Here is a 27846-nt window from a genome sequence, read left to right as displayed (position 1 = left end):
AGAAGGAATCAGCAAGGTGACAATTACATTTAATACTAATTACCAGATCATTTTCAGGACACCTGAAACTACACACACGTGACAAAGAAAATTAAAGACAAAACTTTTTTCTAGTTTGTTGTCTCTGTACATGGTCAAGCAGAAATTTCTTTGATTCTAAGCCATTCCCAGTCGGATTAACAAGATGTAATGTGTTGCTTACATGGTGGTAGCTTTCACTAGCACAATTTCACAATTACTAGCAGATGGTCTTTGGGACCATCAATTCAACATCACAAAATAAGATGTCACAGTTTGTTTGTTCTACATTACAAAGAGTTTCCTAGTATTAGTTGACTCCTGTGCAAGGAAAACATGACAACAGATGCTGCTTGGTGATATCAAGATCTTTCAGACCCTCTTGTGAAATCAAGACCCTTGGACAATATGAGTTTTTCTAGGTATTAAGTTTGTTAAAAATACATTCCAAGAAGCTAAATAAAATCATCTGCCCTGACTGACCACAATGTCTTGTTTTTTAAAAAAAGGTGCAACAACAGTTTTAAGGGATCTGGTCCAACCCTCCTGGCTCAAGCCGGACCACAAGGAGCAGGTTACCCAGAACCACGTCCAGATGGGTTTTGAAGATCTCCAAGCAGGGAGACCCCACCACCCCTCCAGGCAACCCATGCTGTCAGTGTTGGGGAAAACCAAATGGATGTTTTAATGTTTCTTAGGTGATGGGTCATAAAATATAGATAAGCGTTATCAAATGTATTTACATTATCAAATTTATCTATGTATACTGAGATATTTGTTATAGGGAGTATACCGAACAGTCAAACGAATCCTTGAAAGGGACCCCTGAGAGAGAACAGGTACAACCTGACCTTTGATAAGAACCTGAAAATGCTGAAGCGAGTTGAACCAGAACCAAGGAGCGGAGAGAGCATGCGTCGAGTGGGAAAGGTGAAAAGTTTAACAGAGAGGAAGACTCCTTACTTCATCTGGACGACCACCTGGACGACCACCGGAGGGCACCACGCATGTGCAAACGGGAGGAGAGCTAATGAGAATGGAATGCGAGGCTGATGTTGCAACCTGTAATGAATATGTATACCTTACGTAATGTTGAAAGTATAAATAACGATCGGGATGTAACGGGACTTGAAGCCAGATTTGGGCACCTGCCCCGGCTTCCAGCGCTGAATAAAGCACCTTCATATAATCACTTGGTGGTTATGTGGCTGCTACGCTAACAATGCCAGTGCTCCATCACCCGCACAGTAGAAAAGTGCTTCCTGATAATGAAGCCTCCTGTGCTCCAGTTTGAGCCCACTGCCTCTTGTCCTGGCACTGGGCACCACGGAAAAGACCCTGGCTCTGTCCTCCCTGTACCCTCCCTGCAGGTGTTTGTGCACGTTGATGAGATCCCCCCGAGCCTCCCCTTCCCTAGGCTGAACAGTCCCAGCTCTCTCAGCCTTCCCTCACAGGGGAGGTGCTCCAGACCCTTCTCCACCTTTGTTGCCCTTTGCTGGACTTCACTGGTACGCCCAAGTATGTCTGGTGCCCAGCACTGGACGCAGCACTCCACTGAGCAGAGTTAGGTTGTTAACGTCATCAGTCCGCGAGAAGGAAATGCGCCAAGACTTCCCCACATCTCTTCATTTATATCAAACGCTCCATTAACAGGTTCTACTGTATGTACAAGCCTCGTCTTATCTGAAAATCATCGTTGTCACGCATTCACAAAATATGCATGTGAGTAGTAGATACCCATCTACCACAACCGCTCCGCAGATCTCCTCTGCTTCCTCCTACCCAAAAGGCAGGGCAGTTCCTAATAAAGCGAGGAATAAAGCTGCTGTCATGCACCTTCACATTTGGTCTTGGAAATAAAGTCCCCATGTCAAAGAACAGTACATAACACTTATAAATATGCAAAGTACTTCAGGACAAAGACCAGTCAAGCGCTAGTGGCATTACAGAGGTAATTTATCATTCAGTAATGGTCTACAAAGACAATCCAATATCCCCCCAAAATACCACTGAACTGACTGTGTACTGGCTATTTTTTAATCTTACAACATCAAGCTTATGATCCTGAAATTGGATTGAAGAAAAACCCTAATAACAAAAACCATTCCAAAAGGAGAAGTCATGGGAAAGTCACTGCAACTGTGACTCAGTATGCAGAAAATCGTTACCAGATGTTTGTTTCCTTTCAAGTGAAAATCCCATGACAGGAAACTTCTGCCTCCCAAGTCCAAAAGCAGATTATATTCCAAATATTCCACAGTATCAACCTTGGTTAAGTGCTTCTGGTTTGAAAACCACTATTTGCTTAACTTGCTTGTGAATTTTATGCTCAATACTGACAAAAAAAGGTGGATTGCTTGCAAAGGATGTTTTCTGCCTATTCAGTAGCATTCACTGTAGAACTCCTTGCCACTAGTTGAAGCCTGACAGTGACAACCTTCACATTAAACAGCTGTTTTCCAGAGTGCTGAAACTCAGGGAGGCAAACAATGCCTGGTGGCACTGGAAACAGTTCACAATTATCAAAACAATGCTCTGCAGTTGGTTGCTGAAATATCAGATGAAGCATTTTCCCTAGAAGAGCAGGGAAAAAAAAACCACTTCAGAAAAAAAATGTTTAGAATAGCCCCAAGCTCTAGTGTAGACGTATATCACAATTAAGAAAAACAGTCTGAAATTGGGGTTGTCCAGGGTGTGCATGTGTGTGCACGTAAATGTGGGAAGCCCAGCTACAATATAAAGCACTAAGAGGAACAGCTGCATAAACAAGTTGCCTTCTCAAAGCAGAGCAGCAAACTTATTTCAAAGCAAAATTACTTTGAACAGACTGCACAAATAGACAACTTCATACTGTCTTTCATCTAATATTTCACAACAATTCACAGACTGGAGCTTTTTACCACGACCCCAATGACTGGGATGCTCACATTCAGAGTTGTCGATTTAAACTCTGATTCAGAAAACGAATTAGCATTCCTTTCTGATTTGCCTAGTGCACGCAATATTCCCATATAAGCTCTAATTAAGTTTACATATGAGATTCTTCACACGGTGCTTTTTAGGAAGGACAATAACTGAAGAATCACGGGAATTTCTAACTATGTGATGTAGCTGATATCTCAATATTTTGAAAATATATGGAGCCAAGAAAGGCTTAAAAACGTGTTTAAAGAAGTAAATGTGCAAAATTTATTATGTTCTTCAATGAACACAGTAACAAAGTTTATAAAATTAGATCACATTTGAAAATAAAAAACCATTTAAACATCAACAATTACATGTTAGACAACAAGCAACATAAAAACAATTTACTCTAAATCAATTTCTTCATAAGAAATGAACTATTTTGAAAATCAGTTCAAAAGAAAAGTGGCATGCCAAGTGAAACAACATTGCAGCATCTTTTTATTTTGGTACAAGGAAATGTTTGTTGACAGAATGAGACCGAGTTGAAAAAACTTTGAATGACAAGCGTCCTCACCATGCTGTTAGAAGACATTTCCTAAATTCAGCTTGGATAATTCTAATTACAGAAATAAGTTCCTTTGTTAAAGGAGATTCACATTTGCAAATCCAATTCAACTAGAATTGTTTTACGCTTCTGGTTGTCTAGCCATGAGAGAGAAGAAAAAAGAATATTCTTCTTGATGTGCCTTATCATTAAAGCATTTTTCAAAGTATTATTTAAAGTATTCATTAGTTTCTTCCTGCAGTGTATATCTGGCTTGGACGCTTGTCATTCTAAATGCAGAACAATACAATTTGACTATACCTCTATTTACAAAGAGCTTCCACTGTGAAATTTTTCATTACAGTGGAGTAAGCCTCTTTCCTGACTCTTCCCCTCCCCAAACTTGCCCAGGTTACCAAGTGCTGTAGGAGAAGAGCACCCTGATGCAGGGACACAGCTTCGCAAACACAAAAGCAGACATCCGAAGTATCTGATAGCCGTGGCCACGAAAGTTTACAAGGATGCTCAGAGGAGCTGCCTCACTGAGACTGTTTTCTCTGCATCCTTTACTTTGGACCTGCTGAACCAAAAAAGCACTGCCCCCAAGGGGCTGGAAGAGAATATCACAGTTCTTACAATTGTATCTGGCATCAGTTTTCTTCTGCCTGTGTAAACACTGTAAGACTCAATACTGTAATTTAAGTATTCTTTCAAAGTACACACTGGCACTCAAAGCCTTCTTGTGGAACACAGTAGGCTTTCACTGAGGTTATTAGGTTCAAGTATATGAAGTGTACAGACTTGTTCCTCTTTATTCAGATGGTATTCTTTTTATCACAGGATGAATATTCAGTCAAAATGGTGTAAGATAACAGAAGTCAAATGTGTTTTAACTTCAGTCAGCTTGCTGCAGAGAAGGTGTGTAACTTTCCACTAACCCAGTGGAGATTTGGAAACGTCAGCACAAATATCCCAAAGCCATACTGTCTTCGTTAGTCCGAGACTTTCATAATAAAAAAAAGTTTAAGTGTTTATTATGCTGCCAGTCCCTCATTTGAATTTTATTTCCTTAAAAGTTATATTATTTCCTTTTCTAGCATTCCTTCTGACCCTTTGCTCCCTGAGGTATCATCATCATTAGAGTAATTCCCTGAATCTCGACTGCTCTGTTTAGAATGTTTGTAGTCTTTGAAATCAATTTGATTTACTTCTTCTATGATACTTTCAATGACATAACAACTTTCTATTGGTTCTTCTGCAGTGGGCAGATATGGACTGCCAAAGAGCTGTCCTCCAAAACCCTGCAAAAAGAGAAAAGAGATGAATATTCATGCCTAACATCTAAATAATGACTCCATTTAACACCACAGTTGTACAAATCTAGTTTATCACATTCAATAGCATCATAAGGTTTTCTACCTATTACACACTGTTTCCCTAAGTTCACAAATGAAAAGTTACAATGAAGTTTAGCTGCATTTATATAATCAAATACTGAAGAATGATTACAGCATTTTAACCTCAGCTCTTTTGCTGTTTGCAGCTGTCAATCACCTATATAATTGCAATATTTCTTTGACTCTAGCCTTATGAGGAAATAAAGGAAAACCCTAATTCAGAACATTTTCAAAGATCACGTGGTAGCATGTGGACGACAGATGTGTTCGCAAAGTATATGAGTGATTATTAGTTATTAAGCAAAGTTTGAATGAAAAAAGAGAAAGCAAGCTGCTGCAGCATGATACCAACCCTTATAGAGCTCTCAACAGCATATTGCTGTCTATCCTATGTGCCTTAAATCTAAAAAGCAGTTGTTTAAATCAAATCCACTAGGAAAGTTCTCAGTCAAATATGCATCATGTTAATCATGTTACCAGTATTCTACCAAACAAAAGAGCTAAAATGTTGCCTTACAAACTAATCAAATTCAGATTCGCCCTTGCAAATTATGAGACTAGTTTACAATTGTAACTTTACTCAGAAAGCTCTGTACACTACATACCCTAAGGGTGTCAGTGAGAAGGAGAAACACATTAGGAAGGTCACACACTGCTCAAGTCAACGTTTTGAGACACTGAAGAAAGCACAGTGATGAGCAGCTCTTGCTACATTTCAAAGCATACCCACATTGACACGTTCTGTTCATTCTAGAACGGGATCACTAAGTACTATGCCAAGCAAAGCCAGAAATTGCACAACAACTGCCTTTGTGACTTGAATCATCCCAGTTGCTAGGTCAGAGGATGGTAGAAGTGTTTGCGAAGACTGGACTTTCATTTTCATGTCCTGAATTTTGATGAACAGGCAATAATGACTGTTCTTTGACCACATGGCCTCTCAGATCATAAAAATACGTGGAAGAAGCGTCAGAAAAGCAATGTGGCTTTCACAGAATACACAAGGCTGGAAGGACACTCCCAACTCTTTCCAGCTTCTTGAGACAGGTATGGTTTCTATTTGGTTTAGTGATGTTTCATGCAATTCTCTTCCATGAACACACCCATGACCCATATAACCATTCTTGTATCCACAAAAGCTTGTGACTAGGTGATCTGCAGGTCCCCCTGTCTGAAGATGTTTTTGTTTTGAACCTGGCTCCTATGAAATCTATCTGATGTCCTCTTTCAATGAAAGAGCCAGAAAATTATCTATCAACCCGTATTCATAGAATCTTAGAATGGTTTTGGTTGGAAGGGACCTTTAAAGATCATCTAGTTCACCCTTCCTGCCATGGGCAGGGACACCTCCCACCAGACCAGGCTGCCCAAAGCCCCATTCAGCCTGGCCTTGAACACCTCCAGGGATGAGGCATCCACCGCTTCTCTGGGCAGCCTGTGCCAGCGCCTCAACACCCTCATAAAAATTTCTCCCCAGTGTAAATCTATCCCCTCTCAGTTTAAAACCACTGCCCCTTGTCCTGTCACTACAAACCTTGGTAAAAAGTTCCCCCCTCACCCCCCCATCTTTCAATACATAAAGGGAGCTTATACAAAAGGCCATAAAGAGGTCTCCCTGGAGCCTTCTCTTCTCTGCACTAAACAACCCCAACTCTCTCAGCTCCTCTTCACAGGAGAGGTGCTCCAGCCCTCCCATCATTTCCAAGGCCCTCCTCTGGACCCACTCTAACAGGCCCATGTCCTTCTTGTACTGAAGCTCCAGACCCGGGTGCAGCACTCCAGGTGGGGTCTCACAAGAGCAAAGCAGAGAGGATGAATCCCCTCCATCCGCTTGCTGGCCACACTTCTGTTTAAGCAGCCCAGGATATACCTGGCTTTCTGGGCTGCAAGTGCAAATTGCCAGCTCATACCCAGTTTTTCCATCCAGCTGTATCCCCCAAGTCCTTAGTCCTCCTTTGCAGGGCTGCTGTCAATCAATTCCCCTCTCCGGGGGACTCATGCTTTCCTTCCACGGAAGCCTTCAGAGAAACTACTGAGGTCTAACACAACGATGGAAAAAGACAATCCAGAAGCAACAAAAATCAAATGCTATGCAGCAAGAAAATAACAGCAAGCTCTTAATTGAAAGGAAGTGAGTAAGACAGAGTACTCATTTTATGCCATGCACCAACAGGGAGAAGGCTAAAAGGCTAGAGCATACTGCCCCAGATAACATGATGGGAAAACAATTCTGGTCTCAAATGGCAGGGCAAAAGTACATACACAGGGTAAATATGTGCACTGGAATAAAAAAAGGTTAGCAACATTTTTGCAGAAATAAAAAATTAAAATATTTGCTAATTACAGAATCCGAGAAATTGATACTTTTTTTCATTAGGAATACCTGCACTTTGTCGAAACCTGTATAATTAATCTATAAGACCATAGGATAACAAAGAAACACTTTTTCTATAATATTTTATACTATTTTTTCTAAAAGTACGTCTACTTAATGAATGAGAAAAATCAATCTTGTCTCACCTCTATGTTCAGAGGAGGCTTGCATGATGGAAAGAACACATACTTGATTTTATTATAGGCTTGATACAGGAAGAAAATGAACAGTACAGCCACAACCAAGACAGCAATCAGGGCAGTTACAAATGTTGCTAAAATGATCAGAGGTAACCTTTTATCTAAAAAAGTGAATGTGAAAAAAAAGGCAAAAACAAACATTCAGTCTAGGTATTCATGAACCACACAGATTAAAAACAGATGACCCCCCCCCCCCCAAATCCGCTACAGTATTTATCATCAAATTTCACATTCCTTCACTGCTATACCCAGGCATGACGATCATTAGGAAAACGATGTCATTCTGTATCTTACATAATTTTATTAAAAACACAGCCTAAGAGATTTATCAAACATAAGAACACGTGCATTTGCATACAGGATCAGAACCAAGATCCGATTATTCCCTCCCTCTTTGACAGCAGGACCGAAAGGCTGCGCAGACAGTTACCATGAAAGCACCTGGTGTATATAAATCTATTACCACTCTATTGTTTGTGTGCAGGTTCTACCCTCAAAGGATATAGTATGTAACTAACAGAGATACAGGAGGAAGACTTTCCATAGTTTATGGAAAGAGAACGGGCAATTAAAACTGTGAAGTTGGCCCATGTTTCCTTAGCTAAGAAATGATTAGACTGCCCAGACTTGCAGGGTCTTCAGGGGCACAAAAGCACTCAAATTGTTTCTTGGACAGGAAAGGAACTCCAATGCTAAGATTCAGATGACTACAGCCCAGCTAGTAGGGAGAAAAAGGATCTTCTAGCAAGCAGCTCATCCATTCCTCTTAGATGCTTACCTAGGAAGAAATCAATCCCAAGGATGTTCCAACTATTTTCTACACCAGTAGTCTAGACACTAGCTCAGCACAAGTTTTTATGCTGTCAGTATAGAAAGGTGAGATGAATTTCGCCTCAGTGCCCAAACACAGTCCTGTATTGCTGTGTCAACCCAGGAACTACAAAAAGCCTTCCAACAGACTAGACTCGGTTCTAAGACTTAAGGTTGGGACCTTGTGGAAGAAGTATACAAAGGCAGAATCCATCTTTTGATAGCAGAATATTCTTGCCAAAGAAACCCTTTACCTGAATTGACATATGCTAGTCAGTGTGTAAGTTAAAGAGTTTTGCAAGCTTCCTTCTCACTGTCTCTGTTCTACTTGGCAACACACTCTCTGGCTCAAACAAACTGAAGGGAGCTTGAACACACTAAAATAGCAGATACCAGGAGATGCTTTACAAATAATCTAGAAGAGACAATCAGTTCTTTTTAATCTCTTTTTCCAGTTAGTACAAGTGATATAAGGAAAAAAGAATTCCACACTGCAATATGAGAACATATGGGAAATACAGGGCATGATCTGTGAGACTGTCTCTCTCAGTAGAGAGTCTCGAATGTACTGCTTAGTGCTAAATAGAATAATTATAAAAGAAGGGGGAAGAGTAATACCTAACCAGCAAAATAGTTACAGAATTTGCCTTGTGATGCTTGAAAAAGTAAGATTTAATTCTTCTTAGGCTTGATAAAGACAAAAAAAGAGTAATACCTAACCAGCAAAATAGTTATAGAATTTGCCTTGTGATGCTTGAAAAAGTAAGATTTAATTCTTCTTAGGCTTGATAAAGACAAAAAAAGAGGACTACATATACTAATAAATCATAGGAGCTTATGATGTGAGAAAGTAATAGCATGATTATTAAATTTTCTTAGCTTTAAGTCAGTTTGGGTATTTGTTAATTTTTCTAGTGTTACAGGCTCTTAATAGAAGATAACTAGTCAAATTAAATTCAACAGACTATCATACCCTAGTGTTCGGAGTGAGTGTAATCCATCTTCAAACCCCTTTTCATTTTGCACAAATGCTTTTACCTATGATGAGTCTGAGTGTCTTCATCTATAATTTGTCCCCTCATGATTTAGCACATTATTTTTTTTAAATTGAATTAATTCATAGAATAATTAAGACAATTTCAAGAATAAAATGTTCTAGAAAATGTAGTATTCAGTGATCTCCTGCACCTTTCTAAACATATTTAGGAAGTGACTGAAATTAAAGCTTCCCCATTAACAAGTCATTGTACAGAACTAAGTTTAATTTGCAATCGTTATAGTTATTCATCTGAGAATTTCTAAACTGAGGTATGTTGTGCAATAACAAACACAATTTTGTTCAGGTCAGACCGGAAACCATATTAGCATAGCTAATGCAAGAGAACACAGAGCAGTGGAGTGACAGACTGCTGATATGATCTCTGGTCTAATGGGTGCTAACTTGGTAAGGCCATTAAGTAAAATTGCAAGTATTTCCAAATTAATGAGATCTGCAAAGGCCTATGAACCTTTAACAATTTTGATTCCATGGGCATAACAAGTCCCAAACAATTCCTACCTTCAGGTGTTTTGATGCATTCCTCGTTGCTGAAGGGACTGCTTTTGTTGTAAGTTTCTGAAAATGCTTTTACTTTTACACAGTACTGTGTTGAAGGTGTTAGATCAGAAATTGTCGCTATTGTCTGTTTTATCTCTTTCACTTTCATTTCCTCCTGAAAAAGGAAATTTGGAAGAGTAAGACACACATAAACACTACAGGTGCCACACAAACAGAACAGATTTTTGGTCTCTGCTGAAGAAGTAATTCTGCAAGAAGTTGGACACCCTTCTGCATTTGGATTGAATAAAATAGAAGATACCAAAAAACTCTAAAGCAAGAACAGTCAGCAAACATTTATTGACAAAAGCAAACTATTTTTATCAGAGTGAAATTTTACAGCTTAGAAGTGATATGTTGTGTGCAAAATTTAAATTCTTCCAGCTGCGGTTTTTCTTTGCTTGTTCCACAAGTTTACAGATACATATTTACTGGTTACTGTAACAATGTTTTGCTATAAGAAACATTTAAAGAATATAGAAAGATGTATTAAAATGTGAGTTAAAAGCATGCAAGACTTCATCGTTTTATGATATGTATGACAATAATACTGCAAATACAGTGAGAAAAGAATTTGAAGGATGGAAAGCTACATTAAGACAATACACAAATCATACTGAAAGACACCTCTATTAGAAAACGAGCGATCTGGCAGCTTTATAAAACTCAGTGTAATTCTATGGAATCATTGCATGTGTGGCTACAAGAATTAAGAAAAAGATGAAAATCTCCTCAATTTGTAATAAAAGTAGTCTTAGCTAATTTTTTAAAGAATCTTTCAGAAAAACAAACTGTTTGTATGATTGATACACTGTACATGTACCTTTTCTGAAAATAAGCTTCTTGAGAAGAACTTAAATGTAGTATTTACGTCATAACAAATCTCATACGCTGTTTGAAGTATTCAATGAGTTCATACCTCATTATCTGATGAATTCTTCCGATACATAATCTGGTAAGATAAGTAATAATGCTCCGTCATGATTTCATTTTCAGATCCTCCTGGAGGAGAAATCCGGACATGTAGCAAAACATCACTGACATCCACTTTTACAGCAGGAGGGCCAATTTCATCTTAAGACAAAAAAAAAGTCAAAACTGAGACAGAGTACAAATAAAAATATTGACTGAAATATTGCAATTTAGATCTCTGACTTTTAAAAAAAAACGTATATTTAAAAATCTGACTTGACTAACAGCTTCATTTAGAATCAGGTCCTGTGAAATATTTCAATTATTTTCTCTTTGCACATTCATATTTTGTTTCGGAAAGTTTCAGTGGCATGAAATAAGCAGACAATGGGATTCACTCTGTGCTAAAAAAAATGGAACTACTGAATGCTTCTTAATTCGATCAGGACATGGGCCCTCTTTTTCACATATACCCTCTTCCACTTACTTTGAGTTAAAATTGAGAAGCTTTTAAGTTTTTGGTTTCATTTGTATAATTGTCACTATTATTTAATTACAAAAAGCTTTGAGAAGGGTAAGCTGACCTATGGAATAGCTATTGATTCCATCTTTAATATGGAAGGAAATGGAATATTACATTCTACATGTTAAACATTTTTTGACCTTGATAATTGATAACTTTTTGTGAAGTCAAATATTTTCGTAAGCTCACGTTTCTTGCAAACCCAAAATATGCAAAACAAGTTACAAATGCTACAATTTCACTTTGGAAAGCATTACATATTTTGACTTGGATGTTACAATGATTTAAGACATCGCTTTTTCATTAAGTTCTTCAGAGTTGAACCTCAGTTTTTGTGTAATACTGCTTCAGCACAAAATTCAGGAGGGCAGGGACAGAGAGCAAGGAGGAGATGAGGGCAGATGCACAAGGAAACAGAGGCGCTTGTTTCCAACCTTATCTGTCTTTGAGACCAATTCTTGGTATCTCAGAAAAATAACACCGATGGCAAAAGTCAGATAAGGAATATTGGTAGTATAATCTCACAAGATGATTAATGCAATAGACAATGAGATTATAAAATGCCATACAGTGCTTCGAGTTTCACTTTCGTAAGATAAGTGATATGATTTTAAGTATAGGGAAAAAAACAGCTGTGCTGAGTAGAGAAGACCAAGGAAAAACTCCAGTGTAACTTGAAGAGGCCAGGGCTCCCAGCAGAGTTTCTGGAGGGGAACTATGTATTCAGTTTCATTAATCCAGGAAGTTTCTTTGTGCAAATACCAGCATTAAGTTCAAGTTGGTTAAGAAATGAAAATATTTAAAAAAACATCTCCTTACTTATTCTTAGAGGATCTATTATTACTTCATTAGACAAGCATGACTTATTATATTGACTCATGGCCTGCACACGGAGGTAATAAAATCCAGAAGTAGTGGTGATGATAGACGTGAAATTGCATTTTGTGTTTGTGATGTTTTCACATCTCGGTACATTGAGCCACTTCTCAGAGTAATCATCATGAAGTTTCTTTAGATAACCACTGCAAGAGATATTATAATGTTTTTATAGGGGGTCCACAAATTCCAAAGCAGCACATTCACATTTAGAATACTACAAACAAAAAATTAAGAGGTCTATTCTTCCAAATAGAAACTATATATTTTCCATTTATTACTGAAACAATGAAGCCAACTGGATCAGGAAATACAAACCAGTGCCTTAATCAATCCTCACTAGAAAAAAAAATGCATTTGATTTTAAAGTTTTAAAAATTCAAACTAAGATCTTTCAAATAGCTCTATTAAGTGGATTATCTTTTATGTCATGCTAAAGGAATTCCAAAAGAATGCTACTTTTTATGAGGTATCTCTCACCATTTAGATGCTGGTCACAATACTTGTGCTACAACTAGACATAAAAATATAGATTTAAAAGCATAACACTTTTCTTTTTAATGTTGGAATCTGACCAAAAATAATCAAATATGTTGACAATTGAAACCTTGAAAAACAGCATTTTGCTCACTACTTCAAGTTATCTAATTTCTTCAAATGTAAAGACACAAAGAAATGCAAACCTCGTATTTTATAAAAATGCTACTTAGCATGTATATAGTCCATTCCATGAAGTATTTAACACCCTTAAAATAAGTCTAGTATTCTGAAGTTCTACAATATGATGTTATTAGCAATCCTTTCAAAGCCACGCTATGTCCAGACGATGTATCCAATGTTACACTGAATACGTTAAGCCATGTTTGTGAAGTATTTCAATTTAGCTTCCAGTAAGTGTTTGCAAAATACAATAGCTTACATTTAGAACTACATAATCAGTTTATACAGAGATACAGAAATTGTTTAACTCACATGAGATACTGTACGGTATAGTTCACATGTTGTTTATACGGATTATTCCAATGCAGATGAAATTTCATGTTCAAAGCAAAAACTTTCAGATTTGCTGGACAAAATAAGTCATTTACTGCGTCAAATGGAAAAAGAAAAAAGAAGGAAATCCAGAGTTACTAAAAAGCTTTACAGCAATTTCTCACTGAGTGGTCAGTTGTTCAGCAATTTCACACTGGGCAGTTATCACATAAATGATGGCACACATACAGTAAGTTAGAAAAAAAATCAAAGTTGCCTGTTTTCATTATAAAGATAGCAAATTAATACACTGTATATATCACGGAATTTAAATCTTTAATATTACAAGCATCAGTTAAAAAGCAGTGTAGGTAAAATTAAGTACAGATGCATTGAGATTAGTGGAAATAAACTGGTCCGGCAATGACTTGCCTAGAAAACTGTGTAAAATACATACAAGTAAGCATGAAGTAGTTTTGATGTACCATCCAATCTAGCATTTGACTTTCTCAATTCCCACACTATATTTTCCCCTAAAATAAATATTTAAAAATACTTAGACACTTGAACAACATAAAAAAGAATTTAAATTTAGACATGTAAAACAAGACATTAGTTGCAAGCAAATCGCCACTTAGCCATTCTTCAGAATCTGCAAGAATAAAGTCACCAAGGCTTACATGAAAGACGTTTTCTTAAGCTTGGCTCAAGTTTGTGTGTGTACATTTACTGCCAAATACACAAGTCTTTTGTTCTGCCTATGCACACTTCCTTCTGATTCAAAGTCAAATCCAAAAATATCCAGTTTTCCAATATAGAGAAAGTAGTTTTTGCAGTCCAAATTAACGGACAGAATTTGCCTCAATGAAAACCTTTTTGTACTATTAAAATTATCATATTGACAGGTGACACATTATATTGATTTAAAACAAAAAATCTAAATTGTCAGGACTGCTTTTATACCAAAAGAAGTGGGAACTTGGCATCTCTGTGCATTTCTATTGTGTTAAAACAATATACTTTCCAAAAGTTTAAATAAATAATCAATTTAAAATTAAACAGTTTCATGTTTTACCTTTACGGGTAGTTTTCACACAACGAATGGGACTAAATAAGCCTTCCTGAGAGTACAAAGGAAGAGTTGCTTGAACTTTTAAACAATAGGTTGTCTCTGGTGCAAGATCACTGATTGTGTCCGTAGGAAAAATACTTTGACTTCTGACCTGTAAGAAGGAATTGTGAACAAAAATATGAACAGCACTTTCCAGATAAGCTGATTTTTAAAGTATCTTTTCCCCCAGGTTTCAGCCCATTTATATAATATACCCCAAAAAAAAAAAAAGGCTAAAATAGGGAACAAAGGATAATACATGGGCTGATTAGTGCTAAAGGGAAGTTTCAAACTTAGCCATGAGACTGAGATACTCCTTTACACATGAAACCGGGTGTCCAGTTGCAGGGTTGCAGCACTGCTGTACATAAAGCAGAACTTACCACACATTCGGATGCATACTCCGAAGATAAAACAGTGCATTTGCATTTCTCAATTCATCAATCAAACCTGTCCCCCTCTCCCTACTGCTCTCTCCCTGCTTAGCTGACCAGACTTCTCAGTGAAGAATTTTTGCATGCAGCTTGCACTTAAGGCTTTTTCCCCCACTTTGATGTGTAATGACTACGTCTTCCAAATGAACATAAATCTCTCTTCAGTTCCTGGCCTAATCTAGCTGGCAACCATTCCCCTAAAAGGATAAAAAGAAAGATTGTTTCCACCTTGGTCCAGAAAATGCTATATCTGCTGTGCAAGATTAAGTCTTGGAAGTTAATTTACAATTCTAAGACCTCAAAAGAATCCTTAAACTCTCCCGACATACAATAAGAAAACAAAGAACTTCATGACACAGAACTGCACTATGACAGTTAGTCAAGCTCTCCCCTCCCATATCTACACCTCATTGTAAATGCTTCTTCCCACTACCCTGAACTCTTTCCGTTCCCTGTTCCTCTTAGTTGATGGTAGCTGCTGCTCCAACTTATCTGAGATGGTTTCACTTGGTTCCTCATGCATTAGGCTCCAGCACTTAACAGAAATACAGAACTTGTATCACAAAATATCCAACACAGTCCTCTAGTTGAAAAAAACACACAAAACAACCAACCAAAAAAAAGAAACCTCAACTTCCAAACTGCATAGCAACAGTTATACTGAGTTACAGAATTAAACACAGTTACATAGTTATACCGTTCGATTTTAGAACATTAAGCAATTAAAGTACATCTTTGGCAGTTGAGATCAAAACGCAAAAATCAAAATGTAATCATACCTCTGCATCTGATGAATTTTCCCAGATAACTAGATTATATTTAAAACTCAACTGAGATATCCACATTTTTCGGACCTGATTTGCTTCTGGAGAAGAAACTTGAATTTTAATGACACCATTTACGGACTGCAAATGTATTTCTGGGGGACCAATCTGAGCTGCAAATATTAAAAGAAAAAGAAGTCAGCAAGAATGTTTAAAGAAAAACTACTCAGAAAGTAACCTACATTAATAAACCCACAGTAACTGCATATAGCACCCTATTTTGGTTTGGACAGGTATACTCTTTGCTGGGTAAAAAACTGGGTGGATGGCTGGGCCCAGAGAGCAGTGGTGAATGGAGTTTAATGACAGGTCCTGCACTTTGGCCACAACAACCCCACGCAACATTACAGGGTTGGGGCAGAGTTGCTGGAAATCTGTGCAGAGGGAAAGGATCTGGGAGTGCTGATTGATGCTCACCTGAACATGAGTCTGCAGTGTGCCCAGGTGGCCAAGAAGGCCAAGGGCATCCTGACTTGCATCAGGAATAGTGTAACCAGCAGGACCATGGAGGTGATTGTCCCCCTGTACTTGGCTCTGGTGAGGCTGCACCTTGAGTGCTGTGTTCAGTTTTGGGCCCCTCACTACAAGAAGGACATCGAGGCCCTGGAACATGTCCAGAGAGGGGCTATGAAGCTGGTGAGGGGCCTGGAACACAAGTTCTACGAGAAGCAGGGCTGAGGGAACTGGGGTTGTTTAGTCTGGAGAAGAGAAGGCTCAGGGGAGACCTTATTGCTCTCTACAACTACCTGAAAAGAAGGTGTGGGGAGCTGGGGGTCTGCCTCTTCTCACAGATAACTAGTGATAGGACTAGAGGGAATGGCCTCAAGTTGCGCCAGGGGAGGTTCAGTATGGAAATTAGGAGAAATTATTTCTCATAAAAAGAGTGGTTAGGCACTGGAACAAGTCGCCCAGGGAAGTGGAGGAGTCACCATCCCTGGAGGCATTTAAGAAAAGGTTGCATGTGGTACTTAGGGACATAGTTTATTGGGTAATATTGGTGGTAGGTGGATGGTTGGACTAGATGATCTTAGAGGTCTTTTCCAACCTTAATGATGCTGTGAAAGTCACAGTACTTGCCTATAGGTTGAAAGTTTTACTACTTCTCAGACAGTAAACTCACAGAAATTCAACCAAACTACCACTGTCACTTGGTTCTAACAGTGAGGTTAAAATGCAATATTACTAATGAACATTTTCCAGAATCTGTAATGAAAATCAGTGATATATTTAAAACAAGAAAAGCAAGAAACCTAGCTCAACCAATCCAACAGAGGGAAGGCAACTGTATCATACTATATCATAATGAAAAATCAGAAGGTCGTTAGAAGACTTCCAGAAAAGTCTACTACATGGAGATTTTTTTTTTTATTAAGTCTAGAAAAGCAGCAACAGAAAACTCTGTCATAAGAACAGCATCACTTTCAATACTTTTTCCTTTCCAGAAAGGAAAGAATAACAGCATTCTATCACCTGCAAATACCCTGTATTACTTTAAGGTTGAGAAAGTCACTAGTTCACGTTATGAGCAATGGAAACCACATGTATTTTTCCACAGTAAAGTGCCAAAGGACATTTAACTAAAAACGTTGCAGTAAATACGGAGCTCATACCTATAAAATATGGAATCATTTCAAAAACACTAGACCAGGGTGACTTGTCTTCCTTTCGTTCAGCCCTTACACGCACAAGATGCGTATCATAGTATTCAGTTATTGCTGAAGAAAAGTCACATTCTGTGTCAGTGACATTTTGACACCCAGGCAACTCCTTCCATTCCGTTTCACTTGTCTTAAGATCACCAAACCTGCAAGGTGAGTAAAAAAAAAGAAATCACACACACAAAAACAATTTACAATACAATCTAAGTCTTCAGTATTTTCCTTTTCTTCTTAATGCCAGTAAGTGTCATGTTGCTTAGCATTTAACACCAATTACACTGGTGTTAGTGATATCTGTTTCATCAGCCTTGAGTTTATATTACCATTTAATCCATTAACCTAATCTGTTACTTTATTAGTTTAACCTTATTACCCAAGGGTATCAGAATTTGTAGGCTGGTAGTTAACATTTGCTTTATTCACTGTGTAAACACAGCGTCTAGAACAGTATCAAAGAATTGTCAAAATCCAAAATTAGATCCTTAATACATTACCCTAGTTCGGTAAGGATTTTATAAAATCATCGGAAGAAATTTAAAAGTCCTAATGGCAATAAATGCTTAAGAAAGCATAAAAGAACCAAAGAAAATAATTCTAACATTAGCAAGGGATGTAGATTAGGGGAAAAAGAAAAAGCAGAAAAATAGTTTGACAATAAATGCTGGAAAACAAGCTTTCCAGAAGCTTTATTTCTTGCAAGCTAACAGACAGCAATACCTGTTTTAACAAACAAGCATTTCCTACAAGAATTAAAAATATTCTGACCAAAAAAAAAGAGGCAGAGACTTGAACTAGTAATTGTTTGTCCTCAACGCTCACCTTTCAGACCACTTATGTTTTAAAATAAATCTGTACTTTCAATGTAACTGTTTGTCATTTACATATTGAATGACAGGTTTTGTTTTTTTTTTTAATCCACAAAATTATACATTAAGAATCCTAAAATAAAGAACTTCTTCAGCGATTTTATCTTGGAAGTGTTTTTAAATATTTGCTTGTCAGTATAATATGTTTGGTATTTTGTAATACATGTCTATGCATAAGTACTGGTATATGAAAAGAAAAAGAGAAAACAAAAACCACAAAGAAAACCAAGTTAACATTTAAGAACAAAAATTAATTTGTTTTATCTGGTCATTAAAATTTGCAGATGAGAAATCTAGATTCATAAATACATTGACAGATTATTCAAGATCCTACACTGAAAATTCTCTTGAGTTCTGTGCACGTGTGTCTTTCGACACAATCTAGCTCAAATAAAAAAAACACAAAACAAAGCAGAGTCAAGAAATCTAAAAACTACACTTCCAAGTGTACCAGTTTATCTTCTCTAAGAATCGTTGAGGTACTGAGAATTATTACGAAGTGTGGTCTGCATTTATAAAACATCCCTACCAGTGAACAATCTAATTTTATGTATAAGATAGAAACACGAAGGACAATACTAGGATTCTGCTTCATTTCAAGACTTAATCTTCCTGCTTCTACTTTCTGAATTTCAAAGTCCTAGAAGTTTTAAATGGCAGCATCAAGAAGCATAGTCATAAATCAATGAATTAATCTGCTCTTCTACCCAAATAAGCATCAGATACTTCTGGCTCTGAATAAAGCTACTACTTACCACTGATACTCTGCTGAAAATGTCACATTGGTATCATTCCCCGTGTAGTTCCACCTTAGAGTGAAATTTGTGTTTACAACATAGACCTGAATATCCTGAGGACTCTTCAGATCAGTTTGGCCTATAAGAAAATAACAAACCTATATAAGGACTGGGATAAATATTTTTTTACATAAATTGAGGACCCACTTTTGTTAAAAAAAAAAAAGTAGATAGTTATGAAATATCAATAAACATTTCACTAAGTTAAAAAACAAACCAAAACCAAAACAAAAACCCACCACAACATGCTACGCAAACGGCACTTCAACATCTAGCCCAGGAGTTGTGCATCGAGTAGCTTCTTTGCTTATCTGACCACACAAGCTCTCTCCTCCCTGCTTAAAGTTCTCCGCCCACTTCCCTTTTAAGAGCATGTACAGATGTAGCATTCAGCGCCTGTAGTTCACGGCCACAGGCTGGTTGTACGCAGTCGGAATGCCTTTAAACCAGCATTTTGTTGGCTGGATCCAACATCTGGATCTCAGCTGCAAACTGCTAGGGATTAACCCGCCGCTGTCAGCTCACAGCTGCGGAACAGGTAGAGCTTACCAGCCTTGTTTTATGTCACGCGTTACCGTCGCAAATTCGATGTACAGCCTCGAACGTAAATCCCATTCAGGATCTTGTACCTCACTTAAGGTAATCGTGTTTTTCCTCTTGAACAAGGAACAGCACATAAAACAGCTTAAGGAGGGCAGGGGTCACGTCCCAGGACGCGTGTACGAATGACCAAAACATCAAGGGAAAGAGCAGGCCATGGGAAGAGAAGACCTGACTTCTGAAAGGCAGATTGCCAACAAGAGGGAAGGATGCATGCTAGAACCACCCGCAGGATAGCTCTCTCCTTCTGTTTTTTTTTCCACCTTTCAAAAAAAATAATATTAAAAAAGTCCTGTTTCCTAACTGCCTTATAGTTACCATTAACTTTGAGATATGCAGAGTATCCCTAGGTGTTCCCCTTAGGGCACAATTCAGCTGTTGGAGCACAGACCGGTAATAATGCTACAGGGGAAGGAATTACTCTGGTATTTATGCAAATTGAACATTATCTGGCTACTTTTAAGGTACATTTTACTTTGACACCAGTCCATGGCACTACTTCAGAACAGTGACGCCACAAAGTTATAATAGGGACAACATTTGGTCTGAAAGTTTTCTAGTAATACTATCCTAAACCAGACTCTGGCTTACAGAGCAGAAGAGAGCAGGGTGGGAAAAAAAAATATCATTCATACACTCAATGCCTGTGTAAATAATTATTGGTAAATTATTTTAATAAACGGTATGAGAGAAAAACATCTTCTGAGAGCATAATTTAACTGCTGAGGTTTGAACAGCTTCCATTAGCAGACACAAAGCAAGTTTTTGTAGTTCTCCAGCAATATGCGCGCCAGGTTTAAGAGCCTGCCACAGTAGTGCTAAACAGAAGGCTTTACAACAGGAGACTCCCGAGGCAGATGCTTTACATGGAGCAACACAGAGCCTTGACAAACTGTAAAAGGCAGCGTTAAGTAACATAACATTAGTTGAGACCCACCGTGCACCTCTAGAGCTCCAGCACCGGTAAAAAAAATATATGTTATGATGCATTACGATAATTAGTTTCATTTTCCAATCCTTATCTTACATGTTGTACGCAGCTTTACAGTAAGAATTATTAAAACTTTTCCATTGGGGTCAGTGAGGAAAAAGGAAGTCTGGTAGCAGAAACAGAATTGTTACAAGATTCTTGTTCTGAACAGCTACACTACTGCCCCAAGTTTTTTTAAAAAAAGCTGATGTCAGACTTCAACACTTTAAGCTAAGCCAGCTTTTTCTAAAGCTGGTAAATACCACAGCAAATAATCATATCCTGTCTCGGGATACAAACAGCACTGCAGAAGTACAGCTCTGGGTTCTGACATTTGCTGTTGCTTTTCCAAATGAATTTGTAAAACTTCATGGCACTTGGTATGAATTCAAGTGCTCAAATTAAAATTGGGAAACGTCACGAAATATAGATTTCAGATAATTATTAAAACCAATGTTTCAGAAGGTTTTTTTTTTGTCCCCTCCCACCCACTGAACCTCCTCCGAAAGGCTTCAGTCAGACGGCATTTACGAAGATGTTCGAGGACTTTTCCATCCCAGGCATACCCAAGAAAAGGAGCCAACACTATGACTCTGAAAACCACATGAAACTTTATAGCCATCAATATACTACTTAACTATTCTTGTAAAACCATCAGTAAGAAAACTGTGTGCTTCTTTCCCCCCCCAAACCTTTAATTTTAACTACTAATTGGGGGGGGGGGCACAGTGGAAGACAGAAGGGAACAGTTGTTGGAAACTACTACTTACAGTTCAGTGGGGTCATGCCTGCACCCACACGCTTTGCCTTCATATAAATCTAAGTAGTATTTTTTCTACTCTATCTAAACATGAAACATAACGACATCACACACATTCAACAGTTTTGCAGAAGCTTAAAATCTCCCCGTCAGCTGGACTAAAATGTATCAAAATCATCTCTTTCAATAGCAGCGAAATGGATAAGGAAGCTCACTGAGAAGAGGATGTTAACTTATGAATACAATTTTTTTCCCCCCCATTGGTTTTATTGTAAGATAAAGTTCAAATACTTTTCCAAACACAACACGGACTGTTTTTGAAGTATCAGGTGACGTGGGAAAGCATAAAGCTTTTTGGGAAACGAACTAATAGGTAGGTTGGCACACAAAAGGTGCCAAGCTACCAGCAACACTTCCCCTGTTCGGTGTGGGAATTGATGCTTTCTGAAGCCTATCTGGACAAGCAAATTTCTCCGGAGAAGTAAATTACTCTGAACTCTGCTGCAACCCTTTTTGACGGTCGGACAGTGAATTCAGAAGGTCTTTATCCCCCAACAATTTCAGTAACAGGCCCAGAAGGTTGTCACGAGTCTCAGATGTGACTGCCTCTTTTCTCTGAGAACTTCCTCTTGCCAGTTTGAACACCGTGGTCTCCAGCCTGATGTTCACCCTTTCGCAATCCTCCTTACAAACTGCTGGAACCAGGCATCCAGAGCTGTCTTCGGTGGCACACGACAGCCTTTATAGGCTGTTAATAAACAGAAACATGCTATTCAGAGATACCACCCGCAAAATTACTTTGAACTCTGTAATACATTTTCAGGTAACTTGTATCAGCTTCCCAAAGAAAATCTCGCAGCTTTGATTTTTAAGAAAGCTGTTCAGTGTTATGTTCAACACCGCTGCACATGCGTAGCATTTGTGGTCAGCGCTCAGCAGTTGCCAAAAAGGGCAAAAGAGGGTGGAAAGGACAACCCCAGGTATGGAATAGCTCTGTCCTGGGAGGAATCGGACTGATTCTTCAGCCTGAGGGAAGGACGGGACAGAGCTACAGACACCAGAGGAGCAGCAGGGCGGGATGCGAGCGGCAAAAGACTCGGCCGTCTCTGCAACACGAAGCCGGAAAGCACCAGCACAAGCAACGCCGCGCTACTCAAGAGAATGAAACTGCCGCTTCATTGAACACTCGGCTGCGGAATCCCCTCCCTCAGTGCTGTCAACACCAAACTCTTGCCTGGTTTGTGAGCTGAGTCAAACAGAAAGTCTCGGCGCTGCAGACTGCTGTAAGGTTATGCTGTCAGCTGTCACACTGTGTTTGCTTTTGTGTTGTTTCCTCCTCCACTGCTAGCTGCTGCTGCAGACAAACGCTGGACTAGATGACCTTCTGGCTTCATCTGATGTGAAGCAAAGTGGGGAAAAAAAAAGCTAAAACCCCACAACACCTTTTGTAGATCTACCTTGAGCATGATTAGGTACTTTTCTCCTTGCCCTGACTGGAAAAACAGATTGTTGCTTTATAAAGACCTCCCAGTCCTCACAAAGGATCTTGATAACTCAAAGAACCCTTACGAAAATATCAAATTTAATAACTAAAATAACTATTTATTGAAGGTTCCAGGTCCCAATTATTCTGCTTTCATTTGTTCACTTCATCTTCTGTTGCAGGTAAAAGGAGGGATACAATCAGAGATCTAACTTTAAATTTATACTCTGAGGAATCTGTTTGGTTGACATTTATTAAAAGGTAACGATCGTCGATTCCCATTTTAACAGTTCCTAATCATTCCTTCATCTGATACAAGCACAGAAACTGAGCTGGAAGAAACCTTGCAAGATCACCTATAGCTCACACTGGAGAAAGCTGGTGGCTGTTCTGTGTACATCAGAGGTTTATGTAGAGAAGTCTCGTGGCTGCCACCACTGCATCACCTCTTTTTACAGGCCTCCGATCTCCTGAAATGTTTCCCTATACCTACCATTAGAGAAAGCTTTCTGTGAACTGGAAGTAAAGAACTCCCAAATCAGATTTCGTAGTAGTTTCTGTTGGAGATCTCAATCTTTACAGACCAGATCCAAGTTTCTGTATAGCAAAGATGTTTGCTTAGCTGTCTTTTATAGTCCTGCAAAACCAGGAGTGTAACGCCGATCTCCTCTAAGCACATCTAGCTCATGTCCATGGATACTAAAGCACACTATTCTTTTATAGTCTTATATCTCTTTATTCTTTCTAAGCATCAGACTCTTATGTATTTGAAAACTAGGTTAAACATGAATGACAAGTAGAAACCTAAATGACAGCTACAGTTTTCATTTTTCTTTTTAGGTCAAATTTCCTAGCTTTCTGAATGACTTTCATTCTTCTCTTCTGCATTCTCTCCAAATGGTTGTGCTCCCCTGGAACACCGTAATTCAGAAAGTCACAATACTCTGGCAGAGATTTATAAATGGAGCCTAACTTACAAGAAACATGACCTAACCTTTCCATTCTAATTGACACGACTCTGCCCCAACACTTCTTGGGTTTTCTCCAGTACAGCAATTAAACTTTCAGACAAAAGCTCAAGGCACCGTAACACCGCAGATCTTTAATTAATTTTTTTTGGGGGGGGGGGGGGGGGGGGGGTGGGGCTGTAGAACTGATATAACTGATATTTAGACCATAATTTGTCACCTTCTACTTGCCTAAGAACAAAGCGCCGGCACAAGTCCCTTCTCGGTGCCAGCAGGCCTTTTCCTGGGACATTTCTCCAACTTGTTGGGACACTTCTCAGTTCCACTCCGGCTGTTTCAAATAATTGCAAGCTTCTCCCACTCAGTTAAAGGCAGTTTTAATAGGTTTATGCTGTTCTATCACAGACTGCTAGCAAGCATCCATGTAACGCATCTTTCCCTCTTGACAGCAAACTGTAATGTGATTTAACACGGTGGAAAATCATACTGTAGTAGTTTAACATACATTACTTTCTCCAGTATGCTTATGAGATTAATACACAATATAGATTCAAAAGCAATGCTGAGCCAAAATGACATGCAATCAGAACTCCTCTACCCACACACCTTTCATTTTAAAATAGAAATTCAGGTTGATTTAACATTTGTTCTCGATAACACGGACATGGATAGTTGCTCTACACCCATCCTTTCGCATAGTAACTCCTACTTCCAGTGTTTTGTGTTTGCTTACCTAAATCAATCACCTACACCCCAATAAACAATAATCCAAGAATGCAGGAGTAAGCTTGGTAATATTTCATTCCCAGAGAAGTTTCATGGTTTTGCAAGAAACCAGATATGCAAAGCAACATTTATTCCAGCATTACTGGGGCTCAGCTGCCTCAGCTGACTGATTCAATAACAAAGACAAAAAGCACGCACCGCTGCCTAAACTTCCAGTTCCTTATCAACCAAACCACTTTAAATTCCCATCTCAGGGACAATAAATCAAAACAGAAGCATCAAAAAAATACCCTTTAAAAATCTACTAATCAGTTTTCCATTCATTTTAATTTTCTGGTGTTTCCCATGAATAATCCATTTGAATACAGTAAATACTTCCTTCTAGCTCATAGCTGATACAGACGAAGAGAGAGAATTTGTTGAAGATGGCAAAACTCACAATCCACTGCTGTGATTTAGATACTCCCATGGAGAGATTTACAGTGTCAACAAATATAGGTTTTTGCTGCCTGAGGAAAAAGCAGCTATCTTATAAACTTACTGTGAACCTTTAAAACAGTTTCAAAACTAAAACTAAAAGTTGTCAGATGAAAAGTTATTTAAAATAATACACCATTTCACTCAAAGGGAGGTGGTTTTTTCTTGGTCTCCTATTTGAATTACAAAGAGAAGTACAGCCTGAAAGTATATATATGATTACATGTCCTACTTCATGACTGTTACAATGCTGTATTCTAGCGGGCTTCATAACAGAGGAGATAAGAGATGATTTATTTTTCCTCTGAAAAAAACAAACCTGTTTAAGATGTAAAAATCATATCAAGCCTGTACTTAAACTGAAGTCTTTGAATAACTTCCTCAAGTCCAACAGTCTGGCAAAGATTCGGTATCTGGGACCAGGATTTAGTTTTAGGGACAAAATCGCTTTTGGCATCAGTATGTTTTATTCAAATTTATCCCAACGGATGCGATGTACATAAGAAATAGTTAAAGACTAAGAAATTGATTAGCAAACAAAAAAACGGAAAAGCTGTTTTCTGCTTTCTCACTAGAGGAAGAGATGAAAAGATTGCCTTATTTTAAAATAGCCTTGACTTGTAGTTGCTTGAGACAAAATTTCTCAATGGCGATTCTTCCACTGCCTAGTAAACAAATTTTAGAGTCGTGAAGAAAAATGTTCAATTATCTTTCTTATACACATTTAAATTTAATTGAAATACACAGGCAAAATATTTTTTGATTCCAAATGGCACTTGATAGAAGACACTGAAAAAAAAAAAGTAATAACCCTTTTCCACGTAGAATACCCTTATCTGTAAAGAATTTAACATGAACGCATATTACAACTGTACCAGCTCACACAGGCTCATGTGAAGCATGAAGTTACGATAAGCCAAAAGGATTTCTAAGATTTCTGTAACCCACGTGTTTTCGATATCTAGCATAATTTAAATAGTAGGAGTCACAGAAAAACTCAGGTTATACTGATAGAAGTAGGGCCTAGACAAGACCGTCTAACACTAACGTAGATAGTGAGCAACTAATCAGAATCAAACTCGGCATAACAAATCAAAAGCAAGATTTAAGTTCACCTCTAAAATCAAGATTTGTGGCTGATTTATTTTACTAGTAATTAAAATACATTTAAAATTAATTCATGGTTCTTCACATAACGCATAACAGCACTCTGGTATTGAGGACAACATTGCAAGACATTAGACTGCCAACAAAACAAGATAAGAAAGCGAAAAAAAAAAAAGCTTATAGCACAACTGCCTATCACCCTTCCCCTGCCATATTTTAATAAACTAAAATAAACATTAGTGCCTGACCACCCTCTCGGTGAAGAACCTTTTCTTAATACCCAACCTGAACCTCCCCTGACGAAAAGCCATTCGGCAAGAGAAAAAAAAACAGTCTATTAGGTAGAAATGATGGAAAATTTAGCTCAGCCTTTCAGCACAGGAAGGAAAGGAGGCCTATTTTGTGTGACAATGAAAAAACATATAAAGCCACAACCAAACACACGGCAAGGACGACACAGCTGTTACTGGGCCCACAGGCAGAAAGGTGCTGTGGAGACCCAGGGTTGTCGCGGGAGCTTTTAGGAGGGGGACCGCTGGTTTTGACAGGGCAGAAGGGGACAGGTTACCGTAGCAGAACAACTGCTTCTAAACCTACAAGCGGTATAAGGCACGTTAACTGTTTCCTACGAAGCGTGTGGGTTAATCCAAGCAGCTGATGGTATCACACCGCTTCCAGTTCTGGGCTGGAATCTGGGGGTGATGCCCAAAGAACGGAGCTACAAATCCAACGAGCGAAAGAAAGCAAACAGAAGAGGTCTCGGAGCTGCTTTTCTGCCCAGGCCCTACCACGAACGCACAGTGTGGACCCCAAAAAACAGCCTCTGGTTTTCTGGGTATGCCAGACCCGAGGAATACAGCCTTACACGGGGCTCAGCGCTCAGGCGGCGCCCTGTAACACACCCGTACTTCAAACTACCGCAGCCCATTCCCTCTCCACCGCACTTCACAACGCCCAGCACCGGGGCAGGAAGGCAAACACCTGCCACATACAACGCCCCTCTCTCGAAAGAGCTTCTCCCGCTGCCCAAACACCCCCCGCCACCGCGTCCCCCCCCCCCCGCCCCGGTCGCCACCGAGCCCGGCGGCGGCGGAGCCCCCCTCTCATGGCGGCCGCCGCCCCCCTCACGGCGGCGGCCGGGGCTCACCTGCGCAGCGGCGGGGGGCCGCGGCCAGCAGGCAGCACCACAGCGGCAGCAGCAGCGCCAGAGCCCGGCGGCCGGCTCCGTCCATCCCGCTCCGTTACCGGAAGGCTCCGGGGCCCGCGCATGCGGGCATAACGGGGCGGAGAGGGGCGGAGAGGAAGTCAGCGGCCGCTGTTGGCTCTCGGCCGGCGTTTGGGAGAAGGCTGGGCGGGCCCTGGCTCTTGTTTGGGTGCTGAAGCCGCTGTGGTGGCAGCCTGATAAGGCTCCTGACCCTTCACCGCGCTCTGCCGGCGTTGTCCGGCGGGTGTTATTCCAGCCCGGCCCCCGAGGGTCGGTAGAGCCCTTCACGCAGCTCACAAGGGGGCTTTAATCTCTGTTTAATCAAAAGTAGCGGGGCTTTGGGCAGCCTGGTCTGGTGGGAGATGTCCCTGCCCGTGGCAGGGGGGCTGGAACCAGCTGGTTTTAAGGTCCCTTCCAACCCAAACCTTTCTGTGGTAAGATTCAAGTTCGGGCACTTGGCCGGGAAGGGGGAAGTCCGCCCTTGAGTGTTAGGATGCGACAGTGAGCGTTGAATGCAGCACACACACTGCAGACCTGAGAGGAGCTTAGACCCAGCTCACCCTTTTTGCAGGCAAGAAGGTCACATTCAGTGATTACAGAGCTTCTCTTTTTCTGTTTCATATTTTTCATGAGCTTGCCCAGCTGCAGTGATTGGGGACGTAGAAGCGAGGGTTTCCCATTCACTTCCTATACCGTCAAAGCAACGAACACCTAAACAGTCACAGCAACGC

At 39.5% G+C, this 27846-nt stretch overlaps 1 protein-coding gene across 1 annotated transcript; it reads right to left on the bottom strand.

Annotated features, from left to right (window-relative positions):
- Nucleotides 1-3403: 3403 nt before the first annotated feature.
- IFNAR1 (interferon alpha and beta receptor subunit 1) lies at nucleotides 3404-27235 on the bottom strand. Its single transcript, XM_048071405.2, has 11 exons — nucleotides 27059-27235; nucleotides 18779-18899; nucleotides 17110-17303; nucleotides 15455-15612; nucleotides 14206-14353; nucleotides 13131-13245; nucleotides 12102-12304; nucleotides 10767-10921; nucleotides 9809-9962; nucleotides 7387-7541; nucleotides 3404-4770 (listed from the first exon to the last, which is right to left on the bottom strand). The coding sequence occupies exons 1-11, from the start codon at nucleotides 27141-27143 to the stop codon at nucleotides 4546-4548; spliced, it is 1713 nt and encodes a 570-aa protein (XP_047927362.2). The 5' UTR covers nucleotides 27144-27235; the 3' UTR covers nucleotides 3404-4545.
- Nucleotides 27236-27846: the final 611 nt, after the last annotated feature.

This window comes from Anser cygnoides, chromosome 1 (genome assembly GCF_040182565.1).
Source record: "Anser cygnoides isolate HZ-2024a breed goose chromosome 1, Taihu_goose_T2T_genome, whole genome shotgun sequence".
In the NCBI taxonomy this organism is placed as follows: domain Eukaryota; kingdom Metazoa; phylum Chordata; class Aves; order Anseriformes; family Anatidae; genus Anser; species Anser cygnoides.
The sequence above is the reverse complement of the archived record's forward strand: the minus strand, read 5'-3'. Positions and strand labels throughout refer to the sequence as shown.